A 15,045-nucleotide genomic window follows, 5' to 3' on the forward strand; every position below is an offset into this window, starting at 1 on the left:
AAAGAAAACAATTTTCCGCTAATGATTAAGGAATACGTCACGTCTTTCGGAAAGAAAAATAGCAAAATAGAAGTGGTAAACAATGAGTTATAGTAAAAATAAAATAAATAAGAAAACAGAATAAAAATTGAAGAATTTAAATAAGAAAACCAAGGCATGGTAAAAAAGGTATAATGGTGAAAAACGAAAGATTAGGAATAGTTCGAATTCATTTTCTACTAAAAATGCTACTCTAGCTGTTTGAAGATGTTTGTGTATCCCGAATCATTAAAAATCTAAAATTAAAAATTAAAAAATTAAAAATAAAAAAGACAGGTATTCCTGAAGTAGTATCATTCACGACCTTTCGATAAAATTCGTCATGCTAGCCCCAATTCATGCGAAGGTACTCCACGTTGCGCATTTGCACTAGATATTGATATTCAGTTTTTATGTAATTCTATTGCGTGGTTCATCCTCTTACTCCTCATCTTACGAAGGGAAACTGCAGTCACACCTTACTGATATATAAATAATTTGGCCGAGTTATGTGAAAAATAATTGATAAACGTGTTTTTCATTGTATTATGTAAAGCCATTATGTCGTGATATTAAGTATGAGTTGAGTGTTACAGTGGAATATGCCCTCAACGTTTTTTTGCATTTGAATTGAATAATTTAGTCTCTTTCAGGCTCATTCAAATTTATTTTACTCTTTTAGACCCTCAGAAAATTTTTTCTCTTATATTAATATTTATTCTCATATTGTAGCCTACGTACCATGCTCTCATTTTACGTGAAAGTTGATTTATCTAATATAGCCAGCTTAAAAGGAATCGATCCTTAAGTAACAAATGGCAGAAAAAAAGCTTAGGACCTTCCATAGTGACCATAACAGGCCGCAGGCCTTTTTCGGAGGGGTCTGGGGGGGGGAAAGCCCCCCAGCGAGCAAAAGCGAGTACTAAGTATAAACAGGGGATTTTACTGAAGTTCCTGATCTACAAATATATCTCTGTTTTAAACGGCAGTAAGGCAATTCAACTTGGATATTCGTAAAAGGCCACAACACATATCGATGGCTAAGTTCTGACAACCCGTATCTCAATACTAGCAACATTTCAGGAGAGCAAAAGAAACGATTTATAATTTTAAATGTGCACTGGAATCAAAAACCAAAAATTCATAGAAGTGAAAAAGATGCATGTATTTGTAAACAAAGGGTTGTTTTTTGCTTGAATGTCATAATGTCATTGTTTAAGAAACCTATCTCAAACCGGCCAAATTTCGAGATACGCGTTGTTAGAACTTAGCCATCGATATCTCTTCTTAAACTCGAAAATTCAACAGCCACCGCGAAGATAATTAGAGATTGTTTTCAGTTTTTCAGCCATTGAAATCACTTGAGTTATTTTCTAAAGGATGGCAGCCGGTGTATCCCAAAATATTCACTCTCTAAATTACACTATTAGGATGAGTTGCGGGGCAAAGCATAAATATAATTCCCTCAAAACAAAAAATGCCAAAGACCCAGGTTAACACTACCATGGGCAATGGTCACAGAATTCTTAATTCGTGAAAAATTGGTGATTTCAATAGCTGAAGCAACATGCGGAATACTTGGAATAGGATATGGTGGGAAAACTCACATGGGACAGACCGGCGGCCCGTGAGTCCCTTCCTCCATGCTCCTCTAGACCTCCGCGAGTAATCCTTAGTTCACGATATTGTTAGATCACAGACTGAGGCTCTCACCACGACTCGGCACGCCAACTTTATATCACTGTTAAACGGAGCACTATCAACACTTTGTAGAGACTCCACGCGTGGCGTCGGAAAACACTTCACGTTAGCGGGATATCCTCACTCCAACGGACACCTCTGCACTGACCGAGGAGAAATCGCGGAGTACACCAAGCAGCCAGGGCGAACAGCGGACACTCCGCCGAAGATTGAGGGGAAGGGGAGGGGGGATGGCGACGGTGGCTCCGCCCACGACTCAAATTTTAAACTCGCGTTGAGACCAAGAAAACTTGCCGACCACGCATTCTCTCTCATCACGCGAGACTTTTCGAAGGCTGACTGCTCGGAGATGATGGTCTGTTCACCTTGCTTTAACAGTAGCCGACACTGAGACTATGCAGCAAGTCTTGTCGGGTTCTCCATTAGGTCAGGCTTTTCATAGCTGACGTTTCGATGCTCGGCGCGCGCATCATCACCAGTGCAGATGTGGTCTAGTGGCGCCGACTCCATGGGGCCTGAGGGTGCAAGAGCCCCCTAAAAAATTCGTAATGGGTGAGAGGAAAAAATTTGTCAGGCTTGTAGATTTTCCCCGGAGTGTCCAGATATCGAGATTCGAGTTATAAGGGTTCTAATGTTGATCATATGACTTTTATAAAATGCTTAAAAAAAACTTAAAACTTACTACTTTCCTGGGGCAAGATCCCCGGTTTAGGCCCCCAATATTTGTTGTAATTCGGCATTCCTGATGAGGTCGATGTGTGAGTACGCCGGGAGATCCTGCAATTCTATTTCACGGAACCAACGATTTTAAGTCCGACAAGCACGTGTGAAGTCAAAACACGAAAACTAGGACAATAAAAATTAGGAGTACAGGAGTCTTAATGGCTGGAAATACCCAAAGTAAAATGAAAAATATTATAATCACCAGTGGATCAACATCAACGGACTAGATGATGTACAAACCGAAGTAACTAAATATACAAGGAGAGATACTTGGTTGTGTTGCCACAGCGATAACCCTTTCTTTTACAACCCTTCTTAGACACCTTGGGCTAGATTCAACCAAAATTCAGGAAGTCTTTGTGAGGGTTGAGGATCAATGAGAAATATTTATTGGTCAATGGAGTAGGCATTTTTGTATTTAAATTGGCCATGCAAGAAGACCAATACACCCTGCGTCGACGTTAATTACTTTTTATTGCGTCACTGCATTTGAGGCAGGACGCTGAATTGATCTACATATCATTTGCATTACACGATCTCTTGCTTTGCCCAGAGTCTAAAGTGATAAAATATAATTTTATCGTAATACTCCCAAAGGGCTAATTAGATCGTATAAACATTGGCAGGTACGAGTAATAGTCACCTCCTCAGCTGACCTACCTCACATAATCTCTACCTCAGGGGCGATTTCAAGATGAAGGCGATCTTACGCTTGAGACTAAAATATCTCTTTAACTCCGGCAACAAAGTCTAAAGAAACCGTGATCTAGCAGTAAATCACTTAAGCATTATTACTCCCCATAGACTACAAGTAGGTAATGTATACACCATATTTTTAATCTTATTCCCCTCAGTGGAACATGAAAGTCATTACCAAGCTGGGAAATGCTATCGAGTAATGATATTCCCGAATGGAAATTGGCTGATGTTTTGATAGACAGGGCAGGCAGTCCATATATTAATTTATGCTCCACATACCAATGAGCCAAATTCGACATGGGCCATGGAATTACGACCGAATTAGATAAATGAAGTAAAAAATGTTAATGGCAGCTGGCTAATACAATTGCAGTGTCTCGCGAAGCCCATGTTGAAGTTAGAACTTTGCCGGTCCAAGCAATCGAATTATACCTTATTTTTAATTCAATTTCACTCCATATTAGTAATGAACACATTCATATCAATCAATTGTGATTCATATCAATGTTAATTGAGTCAAAATATCTAGAACACGCTAAGGAGATAATAAACCAATCGTTTGTCGAAACCTCGGCGTCAATAGAAAACATCATCCCATCCGAAGACCGTGTGAACTTTTAATTTATTAAAAAAAATTATTTCACCATTAACAAAACAAACATTTGCACATCTAGTAGGCCAAGAGAGATAAGTTAAGAGGTAAGTACCTGCTAGGTAAGAAGGAAGAGTGATGGTTTTAGATTTAATGAAGGATGCGAAAAGGGACTTAATACAAATACTTCATAAGCTGTTATTGAACCGTAAAAACTCTTTTCATTCGAGTACTTCATTTCCTCTCGTCCCAATACCACCTCATTGGTTAAAGGAAACAGACATCAAGGAAACTAGCGAAACGCTACGAGCATACGAACGTGGCCTCTCCTAGTCAACCAATGTTTCCGCCGACATACTGTCGGGGAACATTCTCCGAGACATGGTCCCTCAGTGGACATGCCTATTCCGCCTTCCTCGCCACTGCCTTGGGTGGGTAGCAGGATCGTGAGGCACCGCGGTGGTCCTTGATCTTCCGCGCCAGGGACGCCCGCCTCCCTCCCCGCTTCAACTTCCTTTGCGCCTTACACTGAGATGAGATGATTACCAGTTGCTGCCAGCGAAACGCAAAAAAATTGTTTCCAAAAAGATTTAAAATCGTCAGTTTTACTGTTTCGGTTATCATGATTATTAACCAGAAGTCTAAAAAAATATCTCTATTGTTCATAAGAAGTTCAATATATGCTAAAATGATGCACTGAATAGTAGAGGCCTTAACGTTGTAGAAATCCATCTTACTGATTTGTGAAAGAAAAACTTTGCTGTTTCTACAATTTGGAATTTTATTTTCCTGACTAGTTTCGATATCATATTCACTGTATCGAAACTAGTCAGGAAAATAAAGTTCCAAATTGTAGAAACAGCAAAGTTTTTCATTCACAAATCAGTATGCTAAAATGTTTACGAGGTAAAACTACCGAGCCTCCTACTCGTTATATGACGTCAAAATTAAGTAAATGTCTTTAAAGTATCTTATAAGTAGAATACACCAAAGGATGAAGTTCGCCTTGAAAAAAAAATCCTTTGGTGTATTTAACTTTGCACCCGTGCGCGTAACTGCGTACAAAGTAACTTGTTTCCGCAATAATTATAGGTAGATCTAAGGTGTAAGTTTTTTAGTGCAAACGGAGTTCACCGAGTGTGCTAAAAGAGTACTGTGAAAATCTATGCTGTTGTCCACAGTAATTATTGTAACATTGGGATTATTGTAGGACAACGTCGGACTTTCAGAGAACTCTTGGAGACTCAGATTTTAGTAACACTCGTACCTTGTGCTATGGAAAACCCAGAAGTCTCATTGAAAAACTAAGAATGTTTTCACCCAATACTTGAAAATGACTCCGTAATTCAAAATTTGAATCAAGAAAATTTAATATATAAAATTTAAGGACGCCTTGCTAGTTGATATGATTTTTAAGTGTCATTGTAACATTAATTACAAATGCCGCAACCAGTTTCACAAAAATGAGAGAGAATTGCATAGCAAGAAAGCATTACAACAAAATAACTCATGCATAATCAAACTTACGACAGCCATTGTAAAAATCAGGATCATTGCTCAAATATAAATTAAGGCATCATGGTTGATCAGGTTAAACTGCTCCATTAGCAACCAGTTAAGGACACGAAAATTCTCCTTGTTTTTAGACTTTTCATTTGCGACCTCGATGCGCTGTGACAAGAATGCTTGAGACACTATAGAGTCATGTGTCTGTATTATACTGAGGACATCATTTAGAGATAGCATTGAATCTCCAGATCCAATAGGAACTAACAAAAAAGAGAGGAACATGCTTTAACCAAAGGATTGTTAAAAGAAATCGATTATTTATTCTAAGTGGCAGCAATAAAATAACAGAAATTATGAATTACAGCAAGATTTATTATAATCTGATGCACCAAAATTAATTCTCACAAAGTACATAGCAACAAAAATACAAATACCACTATCATATTTCCATTAAGAAACGTCTACTTTCGTACTGCTCTACATATTTTAAAATACTATTTATCATATGTATGAAGTTCTATTTTTGTAAATTCTATTTTTTCACTCAAACTGACTGTCCGTATTCTTCATTTTAAATTTCATAATAATGCATTAATGTCCTAAGAAAGAACATGTCAAATTCGTAACGTTGACGAGCTGAAGTATTTCAGTTATAGACCTACACCTCAAGAAATATATCTGCCACTAAGGTGTACACAATTCATGGTGTTTAAGGAGGAATCTGCAATATTAAAACACTCTGAAGTTTTTTCAGTTCAAAAGATGAAATCCAGGAAAATAAATCCAAATGTTAAAGGCCAGCTTACACGCTACATTAACACGTACGAGTCGATGTCTGTTTGCCTTAATGATTTTTATGAACCGGAACGGAAAACGCATGAACCAAATTAGAACAGGTTCTATTTTTTGTACATGTATTTGGACAAGTTGGGTGGTTACACGGTGCATTTTCGTATTCATTCACGCGTTTATATATTCTTACATTAACTCGTACGGATTAATTTTTCGTGTAAACAGGCCTTAATGCTGAAAGTCCGTTCTTAATATGATCACAAGCATTTTATTCGTTAAACAATTTGATTAAACAAAAGAGGTGACAATGAACCACGGGAAACCGATGCACCAGACTGATGAGAAGCAATTACCCGCCAGGCATCAGTTCGTGGCGTCATAAACTTATCTCAAGGCCTGTTGGCACGGTACATTAGCTCCTAAAAGTTTACATCTTAGGGAATAAGTTAAGGAACGTATGAACGCGAGAATGAAGGCCAAAATGCACCGAGTAACCACCTAACTAGTTCGAATGCATGAACAGAATATAGAACCTGTTCTAACTGGATTCATGCATTTGTACATGTTCCGTTCCGGTGCACAAAAATCGTTCATACAATCGGACATTAACTCGTACGCGTAAATGCATCATGTAAACAGGCCTCTAGAAAAGGTCAAGATCGTCAAATTTCCTCCGCAATTAGTTCGATAAGTACACGAAGGATCGCAAAACGGGAAAATATGGGACTCTTCACTTTACACACACTATCACGATCGGCAATAAAGGGAGCTTCATAAAAGAGCCCGTCGGACAGGTTGCTGGGTCAAAGGTCACGTCATGCCCTTTCCCGCGCAAACTGCCCAAGCCTTCGACAAGACGAGGAAAGCGGCGCCGTGAGGGGTGGCGTGTCTCAAATATGAGTCAAGGAGTGGGCGGTCCAGATACACGGGGAGAGCAAGAGTGTATCCTCGAGCCAGCCAATCACCAAAGGGACGGATGGCGACCTTGGCGAAACTCCCAAATGAGATATTATAGCATTTCTTTCCACGGAAAGGAAATAATAAAAAAAAAAAATTTCGGCGCAAGAGCGCAGTGCTTCATGGGGTGGGATAGAACTGGTTCCCACTCACGGCACCGAGTTATCCCTCTCTAAAAATCCTTTCCGTCCGAAGACTGGTTTTCCCCGCTAGAAGGTCAAAATGGTCCATTACGAACACGGGGAGAAGCGAGACACATCTGTGTCCACGAGAAACGCCCTTATGTCACCTCCTGCATCATTTGCTTTCTCATACCTATATACCACCACCATCATTTACTACGGTAAATCAGATCGCATAAATAAAGCAAGAAAGATAGACTGTAGAACAGATAGATTCAGTATGCCACTTTTTCCCCCATCAATAAGAGACTATAACGGCAGGGTTAAAACTCACAAATAGATAAGATTACTTGTAGTTTGACCTACCAACTTATGTAAACCTTGATGCATGTTTTTGAATTCTCTTAGTATTTCCAACAGCTTGTTTTGTGTTATAGCTTTATTGGCAGTCAACCTCAATGAGTGGGTGGAAATATTTGCCTTTGGATGAATGTGGTAGTATAATTTGTGATAATGCGTAACGTTTTTTTTAACAGTGTGCTTCGCATGTGGGAATTGCATGCTGCATACTGGCGATTGATCACCCCCTGCCAAACACCCTAGAGGTGGCTCACAGGGTATTATGTCGATGTAGATATGATACAGACTATTTTCCGGCCATTTTAACTTCCCAACAAAACTTCGAGTATAAAGAATCGAAACAAAACTCACTCACTTCGTGATTATACCGGAATATTGATTTGGATAGTCGAGGGTTGCACACAGCCCGTACTGATCCACAGGGGTGTGAAATTCACACATTCAGGGTAGGGGGATCAGTTAATTTTCTTGGGTCTTCTTGCACTTGAGGGTGTCCGAAAGTTTCACCCGAGCTTAGAACCTGGGACCCTTTGATAAGCAGCTAAGAGCTCTACCCTCAATAGAAACGAATATGACATTTCCAACAGTAAACCCAAGACAATTCCGCAATTTTGGATTTAAAAATGCGTTTTATAAAACGATAAGGAACTATAATAAATATTCTTCAAATGCACGACCTTACCATTGATAACTACGTCAAATTAGACATGAGTAATGACAATTAAAAATTGGAACATTATTGCTCCAAAAGTCTCCCATTGAACCGCAAATTGGCGATTATGGCTGCGTTGCAAAACTAGTGTAACTGGTTAGGGACAAATGGAACATTATAACGGTGGAAACATATTGCATTCATAGTTTTAATTACATCCATAATTTAAATGTGTTGATGCTTGAGGTTTTTACTACTCCTATATTCCGCTCGTAATCATGGATAACCAATTCAAACTCGAAAGAATTGCACAAATATTATGGAGTCTAATTCCCTTACAAGAAGACCTAATTATTTTCCTAAGACCAGGGATATCAGCTAAAACCATCTGCGTCCAAGAGAAACACCCACGAGTCCCCATTAAATTAAGATATAGACTACTTTTTTCGCCCATTATTCCTTCCAAAAGCGCTGACGATTATTAAGAAGTGTGATTTTTCCCGAATTACATCTCAGGTACTGAATACGATAAAATTTGTAAAATTATAAATCATTTAGTTTTTAAATAGGAATTCACCTACTGAGTGGCAGTAATGTCCATATAGGTGTATCGTGGCAAATAGATATATCATGTTGGAGCCGGAATCAATATAATCACTTTTTAACGTGAATAAATAATTGGTTTTCATTAAATTGATACCGCTGTTTCTGATTTTATTCCTGTTACTAAAATTGATTGGGTTCTTGAAAATGAATTTACATTTTACATTTTAAAAGTAACATAGGAACTAGAAACAGCAACTTTTCAAGATTAAGCGCAGATGAGTTAGATCCATTGATTTAGAATAAGCTCAATTGAAACAACTATGTTTGTGTAATAGAGCAGCATCTTTTATTCGATTGCATCCCAATTTCCGTAGCTCAAATTCTCTGTTTAGTTATGTTTTGGTGCTATATAATCATTTATAGGTATCATCCTCTATATTGCGCTTCATTTTCAAAGCTAGAATTATTGAGTACCAAGCAGAAAATAGTGGAGTGATAGAGGTGAAGAGTTAAAGTGAGAATTTAATAAATTGGTAATTTTCTATGGGCTTCAACTAAGAACACACGCCGAGAATAATTTCAAAATTGCTGATTTCAAACAGGCTATATGTATGTACCGAGGAGACTAAATAGAGGACTCATTCGATCGTAAAGATGTTTGATTGATGTTGCCATTTCGGGAGAATGTTCATTGGTTTCCGAATATGTCCGCGCGATGATGAATTCAGATCGATTCATTTATTCCCAATATTTGTAGCATAATTTTTGAACGCGCAGGGGATAAGATTGAGAAGTTGTGAATTGATACATATATGTAATCGCGAATATAAGTTTCGGTCTACAGCCCTGAAAATAGTTCATGGTATTTCTTCGTGAAATTCGGATGGCTCTACTCCTCAGCGACGCGAACCCATTCATATGCGCGGTTAGTGACAACACACTTGGAGGCCGACTGAAAAAAAAGCTCTATTGTAATATTCGTCATTCTATGACAGACAGTGAAGAAACTTTTTGTTTCGATTTAACAAAGGTCACCAACGAGGTAGTTATCGGGACTTTCCGTGCCATCTGCCGTGAATAAAAAAACAAGTATCAGGAGGAAGCTCGTCCGATTGGTCGGTCAAGGTCAGGCATGAAAATACTTTTACGCAATTTTCCTTTCCTCTCTTGAATTTTATTTCGTCCAATTACGAAGGATGCACGCGAAGGAGAAATAAATTGAGGTCTCGCTTAATCAAAAAAAAAAAAAAATAGTTTCCGTTGACGCTACGAACTGTGGCAAGCATTGGTGTACGGAGCCGACTGCCATTTATCTCTATTTGTCTAGCACGATGTCAACAATCTGCATATGAACGAGTGTCCGCTAGAAATTCCGAATTGTGCCCTATTTGGAAAACTGACAGACGAGGAGTTCTCAGTAAATAACGTGTACTAAAATTTGTATGTTTCTCGCAATTTTTGAAAGAACTATTGCCAATTCTTCTTTTATCATGCCGGTATCCAGGCCCCTGAAGTTTGACCAAATTTTCAGTTGTATTTACAGCTTACTCCGCCTGTAGCAGCCTCGAATGTTAGACGTGTTTTTATGAGATCAGTGATTTTTAGCTTACACTTCACTGCTTGGTCGTGAATGTTTGGCCAAAAATAATGCTGTAACGATACCCCAGCCTCCATATTTGTCAGGCATGACTCCGTGTGACTTTTTTATTTAAAAAAGTAAGGGAACCTTAAAGGGATTTTTTTTACTGGCATAGATGACAGGAAAAGAAATCGATGACAGAACTGATGGCTATCTCAAAGATCGAGTTTGAGAAGTGATTCGAGGATTGGAAGAAGCACTGGTACACGTGCATATCTGATGGGGACTATTTTGAAAGCGACAGCATTAATTTCTACGAAGAAATAATTTTTTTAACTTAATTTCTCGTTACTTCCTGAAATCACCTTTTACACCTTTCTCGTGATGTTTTGAACTCGATTTTTGATAGTTAAATAATTTGATTAACTATCCCCCAATACATAATATTGTCATTTTCTTGATATACTAATAAAATTAAAGCAAAAATTATATTTTTCCCGAATGAAATATAACCGTATGATTTTAAAAGCATATTAGATTCTGCGTCTATTATAGATTTTTAATTTGCTATAACCTTGCTCTGATGTTTCGTCAGATCAAAAAATGAATACCGGGAAAATAAATTCAAAAATTATACTTACATTCCATATATAAGGTGATCAATAGCATCCACATAAGCAGTGGCAGTCAAATCATACAAAAACAATGCTGATATTATACAGTAACTGGGGTGCTGAAACATTAGAATTTCTTTTCTAATCTGGTTAATTGGGTTGGAAAAAGTGTTAAGCGTCCATGTGCTCTTCAATTGAAGTTCATAGCTCTACAAGATATATACTAGGAAGAAAAGTTGGGATCCAATTAGGCTATGGTGTTCCCATAGAAGATCGAAAGCTTGAATATCGAACAAACCCGAAAGGGAAAACTTCGGTAGAAAATATTTCTCATTCTCTTTTGTTTTCTGGGCTTTCACACAAATATGTTTTTTCTCATGAAACGGAGACTAATGAGGCGTTGACACCAGGATTATGAAAAAGACTTACTGGAAAAGAAAAATAAGAAGAAAATTAGCTGCCCAAGACCACTGGTCTGCGACAAAATTCTCGGAAAAACGAACGGAAAATTCTTGTCTATAATTTCTTAAATTATGGTTGGCATGAAGCAATGCAAAGAGCTGTGAGTTAAGGAACACTAACATAGAAGTGGCAGTATCCCAGCGCAAGCAAGACCAGCAAAAAGAGTAAATATGTTTATAAGAATATATGAATTTATGCATGTGTTAAGTCTGAATGCTATTGATCATCCCAGAACCAATCCAACGTTTACGACTGAAGTTTTTTTAAGGCCACTATATTAATTCATACATACATCAACCGATTTCACCGTCCATTTACACATCGAGGGCAGTTTCCTACATTTTATCCATGATATGAAATTTTATTAATTACTCTTTGCACACGTACTTCCCTTCTAATTACTGACAATGAATGGAAGGGTCATAACCACATCAATGCCTCATAGTTCTGTACACTAACGGCATATACCAACGTCCAAGACGTAAATATGAACGCAGACATACATTTTTACATATTTGTCCCGGAAAAATTACTTTCTAATCTGGCCACACGATGGCATCCCTCGGAGTGGATTTTGAATCACTAACCTGCCGTTCCATTTCATAAAAAGGCAATCTAGTTCAATTTTCTAGATGCAAGAGGAATTCACACGCATCATTTAAGTATTTAATCATTGCATGATCCCATATAATCATTTTGGTCATTTTGAGGCAATACGCGAAAAAGGTCGGAGAAAGGAGCGAAAATATTTTAGAAAGAAGCATATACAGAAATAGCATATATATTATAATGGCAAAAATGAGGTAATTAAAAGGCAGAGAACCTTCTGATGAGCAAAAATGGCTCATAATAAGTCAAAAGTGTGAATAAGTTATGACCTGCTCCTATAATAGTTTTGTTACACGCAGTTAGTTCGCGAAGATCCACAGGTCTGTTTCGCTATTCACGCAAATGGCTTCAAGCGTATTTCAGTATCTCTAGCAAGGGTTGCATGGATTGAAATAGGTTAAAACAGATGAATGAACGGCTCCTAAAGAATCTTGTATTGCACCGCTAAGAATAATTTGCAAGACAGAGTGATTAAGTAAGCAGCATATAACTTTTCTTTGTGGATCAATAAAATTATTATGGTTAATGGGATTTTTAGTGCACGCAAGAGTTGCCAGAGAGATTTCGAATCATAATTTTTATGTCTCCCTAAAATATGTTTGCGGAGATACCACGGCCCGTTTTACCTTCAATAGGGTGGTTTCCTATTAAATTTTTATTGCCTAAATCGAAAGATTATTACTCCTGGAGTACGCATTTAACGCTTTTAGATTATTAAATGGCGGTACCTATTTTTCGCGATTAAATGAAAAGTGAAAATTTTCAAGCGCGCGAAAACGCGACGGCTAAGTATGAATGATGGGAAAACTCCGTGTGACGTCGTTTTGGTTCCCGCTGCCGCAAGTGAGGTGACCTTGGGGCGAGGCTTTGAGCGCTGATACGACGTAGGATGCTAGCAGGTAGCTGAGTACCCTGCTAGCTGGTAGCGCTTGGCTTAAATAAGGATTATAAATACCTTATCAAACTAAGACAACTTTCCGACCTTAGCCAATTTTAATAGGTGATTATTAAGAAATTTTTCCCTGAGCTCTTTGCCTCATGCATGCATTGGTAATCTCAGACGATGTAAAACTCCTATCTACTCGTATAGAAACAGGGTCCCTGTGACGTCACGTGGAGTGGCATCGCATGGGCGCCAATCTGGCCTTTTTTCAAATACCTACGGTTAAAATTGACCATTGCCATTCGTCTAAACTGGGATTTCTAAAACACAATAATTTTTTATATTATGAATACACTATTGGTGGGAAACGAAACGCAATCAATGCTTTTCGTTTTCTTTGATGAAGGTAACTACCCTATTGCTACACAAGAGGTGGAAAATAATAAGGCAAGACGCACTGAACCTCAGTGACGAAAGTAATGATGATTGTCTAACGAGCGCTCTTTTATAATCAAATCCAAACATCAATTCCATGGATTACATTCATCAATCTTGAAAGGCAGAAAACTATTGAACGAAATTTGCAATCATCTGCAAACGATGAGGTCTCTCCCAACAAATTTTATAAATGAACCATGGGATGGCTAGCTGTGAATATTAACGAAGCCACTTGCAAGAATACTCTAATCGCAACAATTCCTAGCAAAAATCTAATCGCTGTAAGCAACCATAGGAATGCATGAGACCCAAGTTCGAGCCCAGTCAATTTTTCCTCGATTGTCAGCCAACTTATTAGTTTTGAATGAATTTCGAACATTATACATACGAAATTTTTGAATGGGGTCATTCCAGCAAGCAAAAATTAAAATACCAAATCTAATCACGTCTAATATCAAGTCAGGTTCTCATCATACGCATTGACCGGCTAAATTCCTATCCACACTCGTCAGAAATGCGCAAAACCTATCTCCATAACGGCATGGTAGTAAATTCACGGGCGGATAACTTACTCAGGCGTTCAAAATGCTAACAAGAAGAAGTTTCTATTATTTAACATGTTATTTCCTCCGTCATTTTCAAAATATGCATGACTACAGATCAGGGACCTTGAATCTATTATCAACTTTCGAAATCGGCTCGCTGTCATGGATATATTATTTCTTAATATATGCCTCATTCAAAGTGACAGAAGACAGCCATTTTGTTCGGTATCGTTTATGTAATGTGGACAGCAGAACACTGGTGAGACAGAACTCTATCAATGATGGTGACTAAAGAGCACGTGTACGTTAAAAAATATTAGCAATTAACAATATCACGCTTTTTTCTCTTGTATAACCTACCTGTTTGGCAAGGTGAGCTATACGGGGCTAGTTTTTTTCTGTCTAGTGGCACTTTGAATTTTGCAACAGAACATCGACATAGATGTAGGATTGGAATTATTTTATAATCTATATCAATAGCCAATGGTTTAAATATTTAATGAAACACTCACCATAGCGTGAATGGTTAGTAAATTCTACACTAAAAGACATTAAATATTAAGTGTTTCGGCGCACAAGACACTTGAAAAATCTGTATCATTCACATGCTTCATTTCACCTGTATTCTTCTCACAAGTGGTGTCAGTGGCGGATACATTTGGGAGGCGCGCCCCACCCTCCCTTGCGCGGCCGCCTTCATTGCCGAAAATTGCAGAACCACAATTGTAACTTTTTAATGTCATAGGATGGCATTGTCTTGTATATGTGTATAATCAGTTTAAATAAAACATTCTTAAACTTTTCACGTAACTTATTTATTTTTCATAACGATAGAAGTGTAGGTAGCTCAAAATATCTTTTGCACCCCCCCCCCCTTGAGTGTTTTCTGTATCCGCTACTGAGTGGTATGTTGGCTTCCTCAATATAAACGCATGAATTAGACTTAGAATGCGTACTAGGGTTATGACATTTTTGTAACCCCATGTTCCTGTGCTATAAATTGATGAACTTTTGTTCAAAACTAAAGAAAAAGACATTTTTTCTATTTTCTTTTTAAAAAAGGTCACCCCCAACCCAAAAACCTACTTTTACCATAATAACGTATAAGGTGCAAAAATCATTTTGTAGCAGTTTCTTTATTTAGATTACAAATTAAAATTATAATGATGCAATTTTGTAACACATATGTATTAACACATATGTGGGCAATGGCGTAGCGAGGGGGGAAGTGCTGGGGGATCCGG

The 15,045-nt window shown here is 37.9% G+C and overlaps 1 protein-coding gene across 1 annotated transcript in view; it reads right to left on the bottom strand.

The window, feature by feature from the left end:
- The window catches only part of LOC124154611 (ABC transporter G family member 20-like), a 113,456-nt gene extending 111,549 nt beyond the window's left edge, over nt 1-1,907 (bottom strand). The window contains exon 1 of the mRNA XM_046528451.1: nt 1,626-1,907. Within this exon, the coding sequence (XP_046384407.1) occupies nt 1,626-1,663 (38 nt within the window). The 5' untranslated portion in view covers nt 1,664-1,907. The remainder of the gene's footprint in view (nt 1-1,625) is intronic.
- Between the last annotated feature and the right edge of the window lie 13,138 nt (nt 1,908-15,045).

This window comes from Ischnura elegans, chromosome 2 (genome assembly GCF_921293095.1).
Source record: "Ischnura elegans chromosome 2, ioIscEleg1.1, whole genome shotgun sequence".
In the NCBI taxonomy this organism is placed as follows: Eukaryota; Metazoa; Arthropoda; class Insecta; order Odonata; family Coenagrionidae; genus Ischnura; species Ischnura elegans.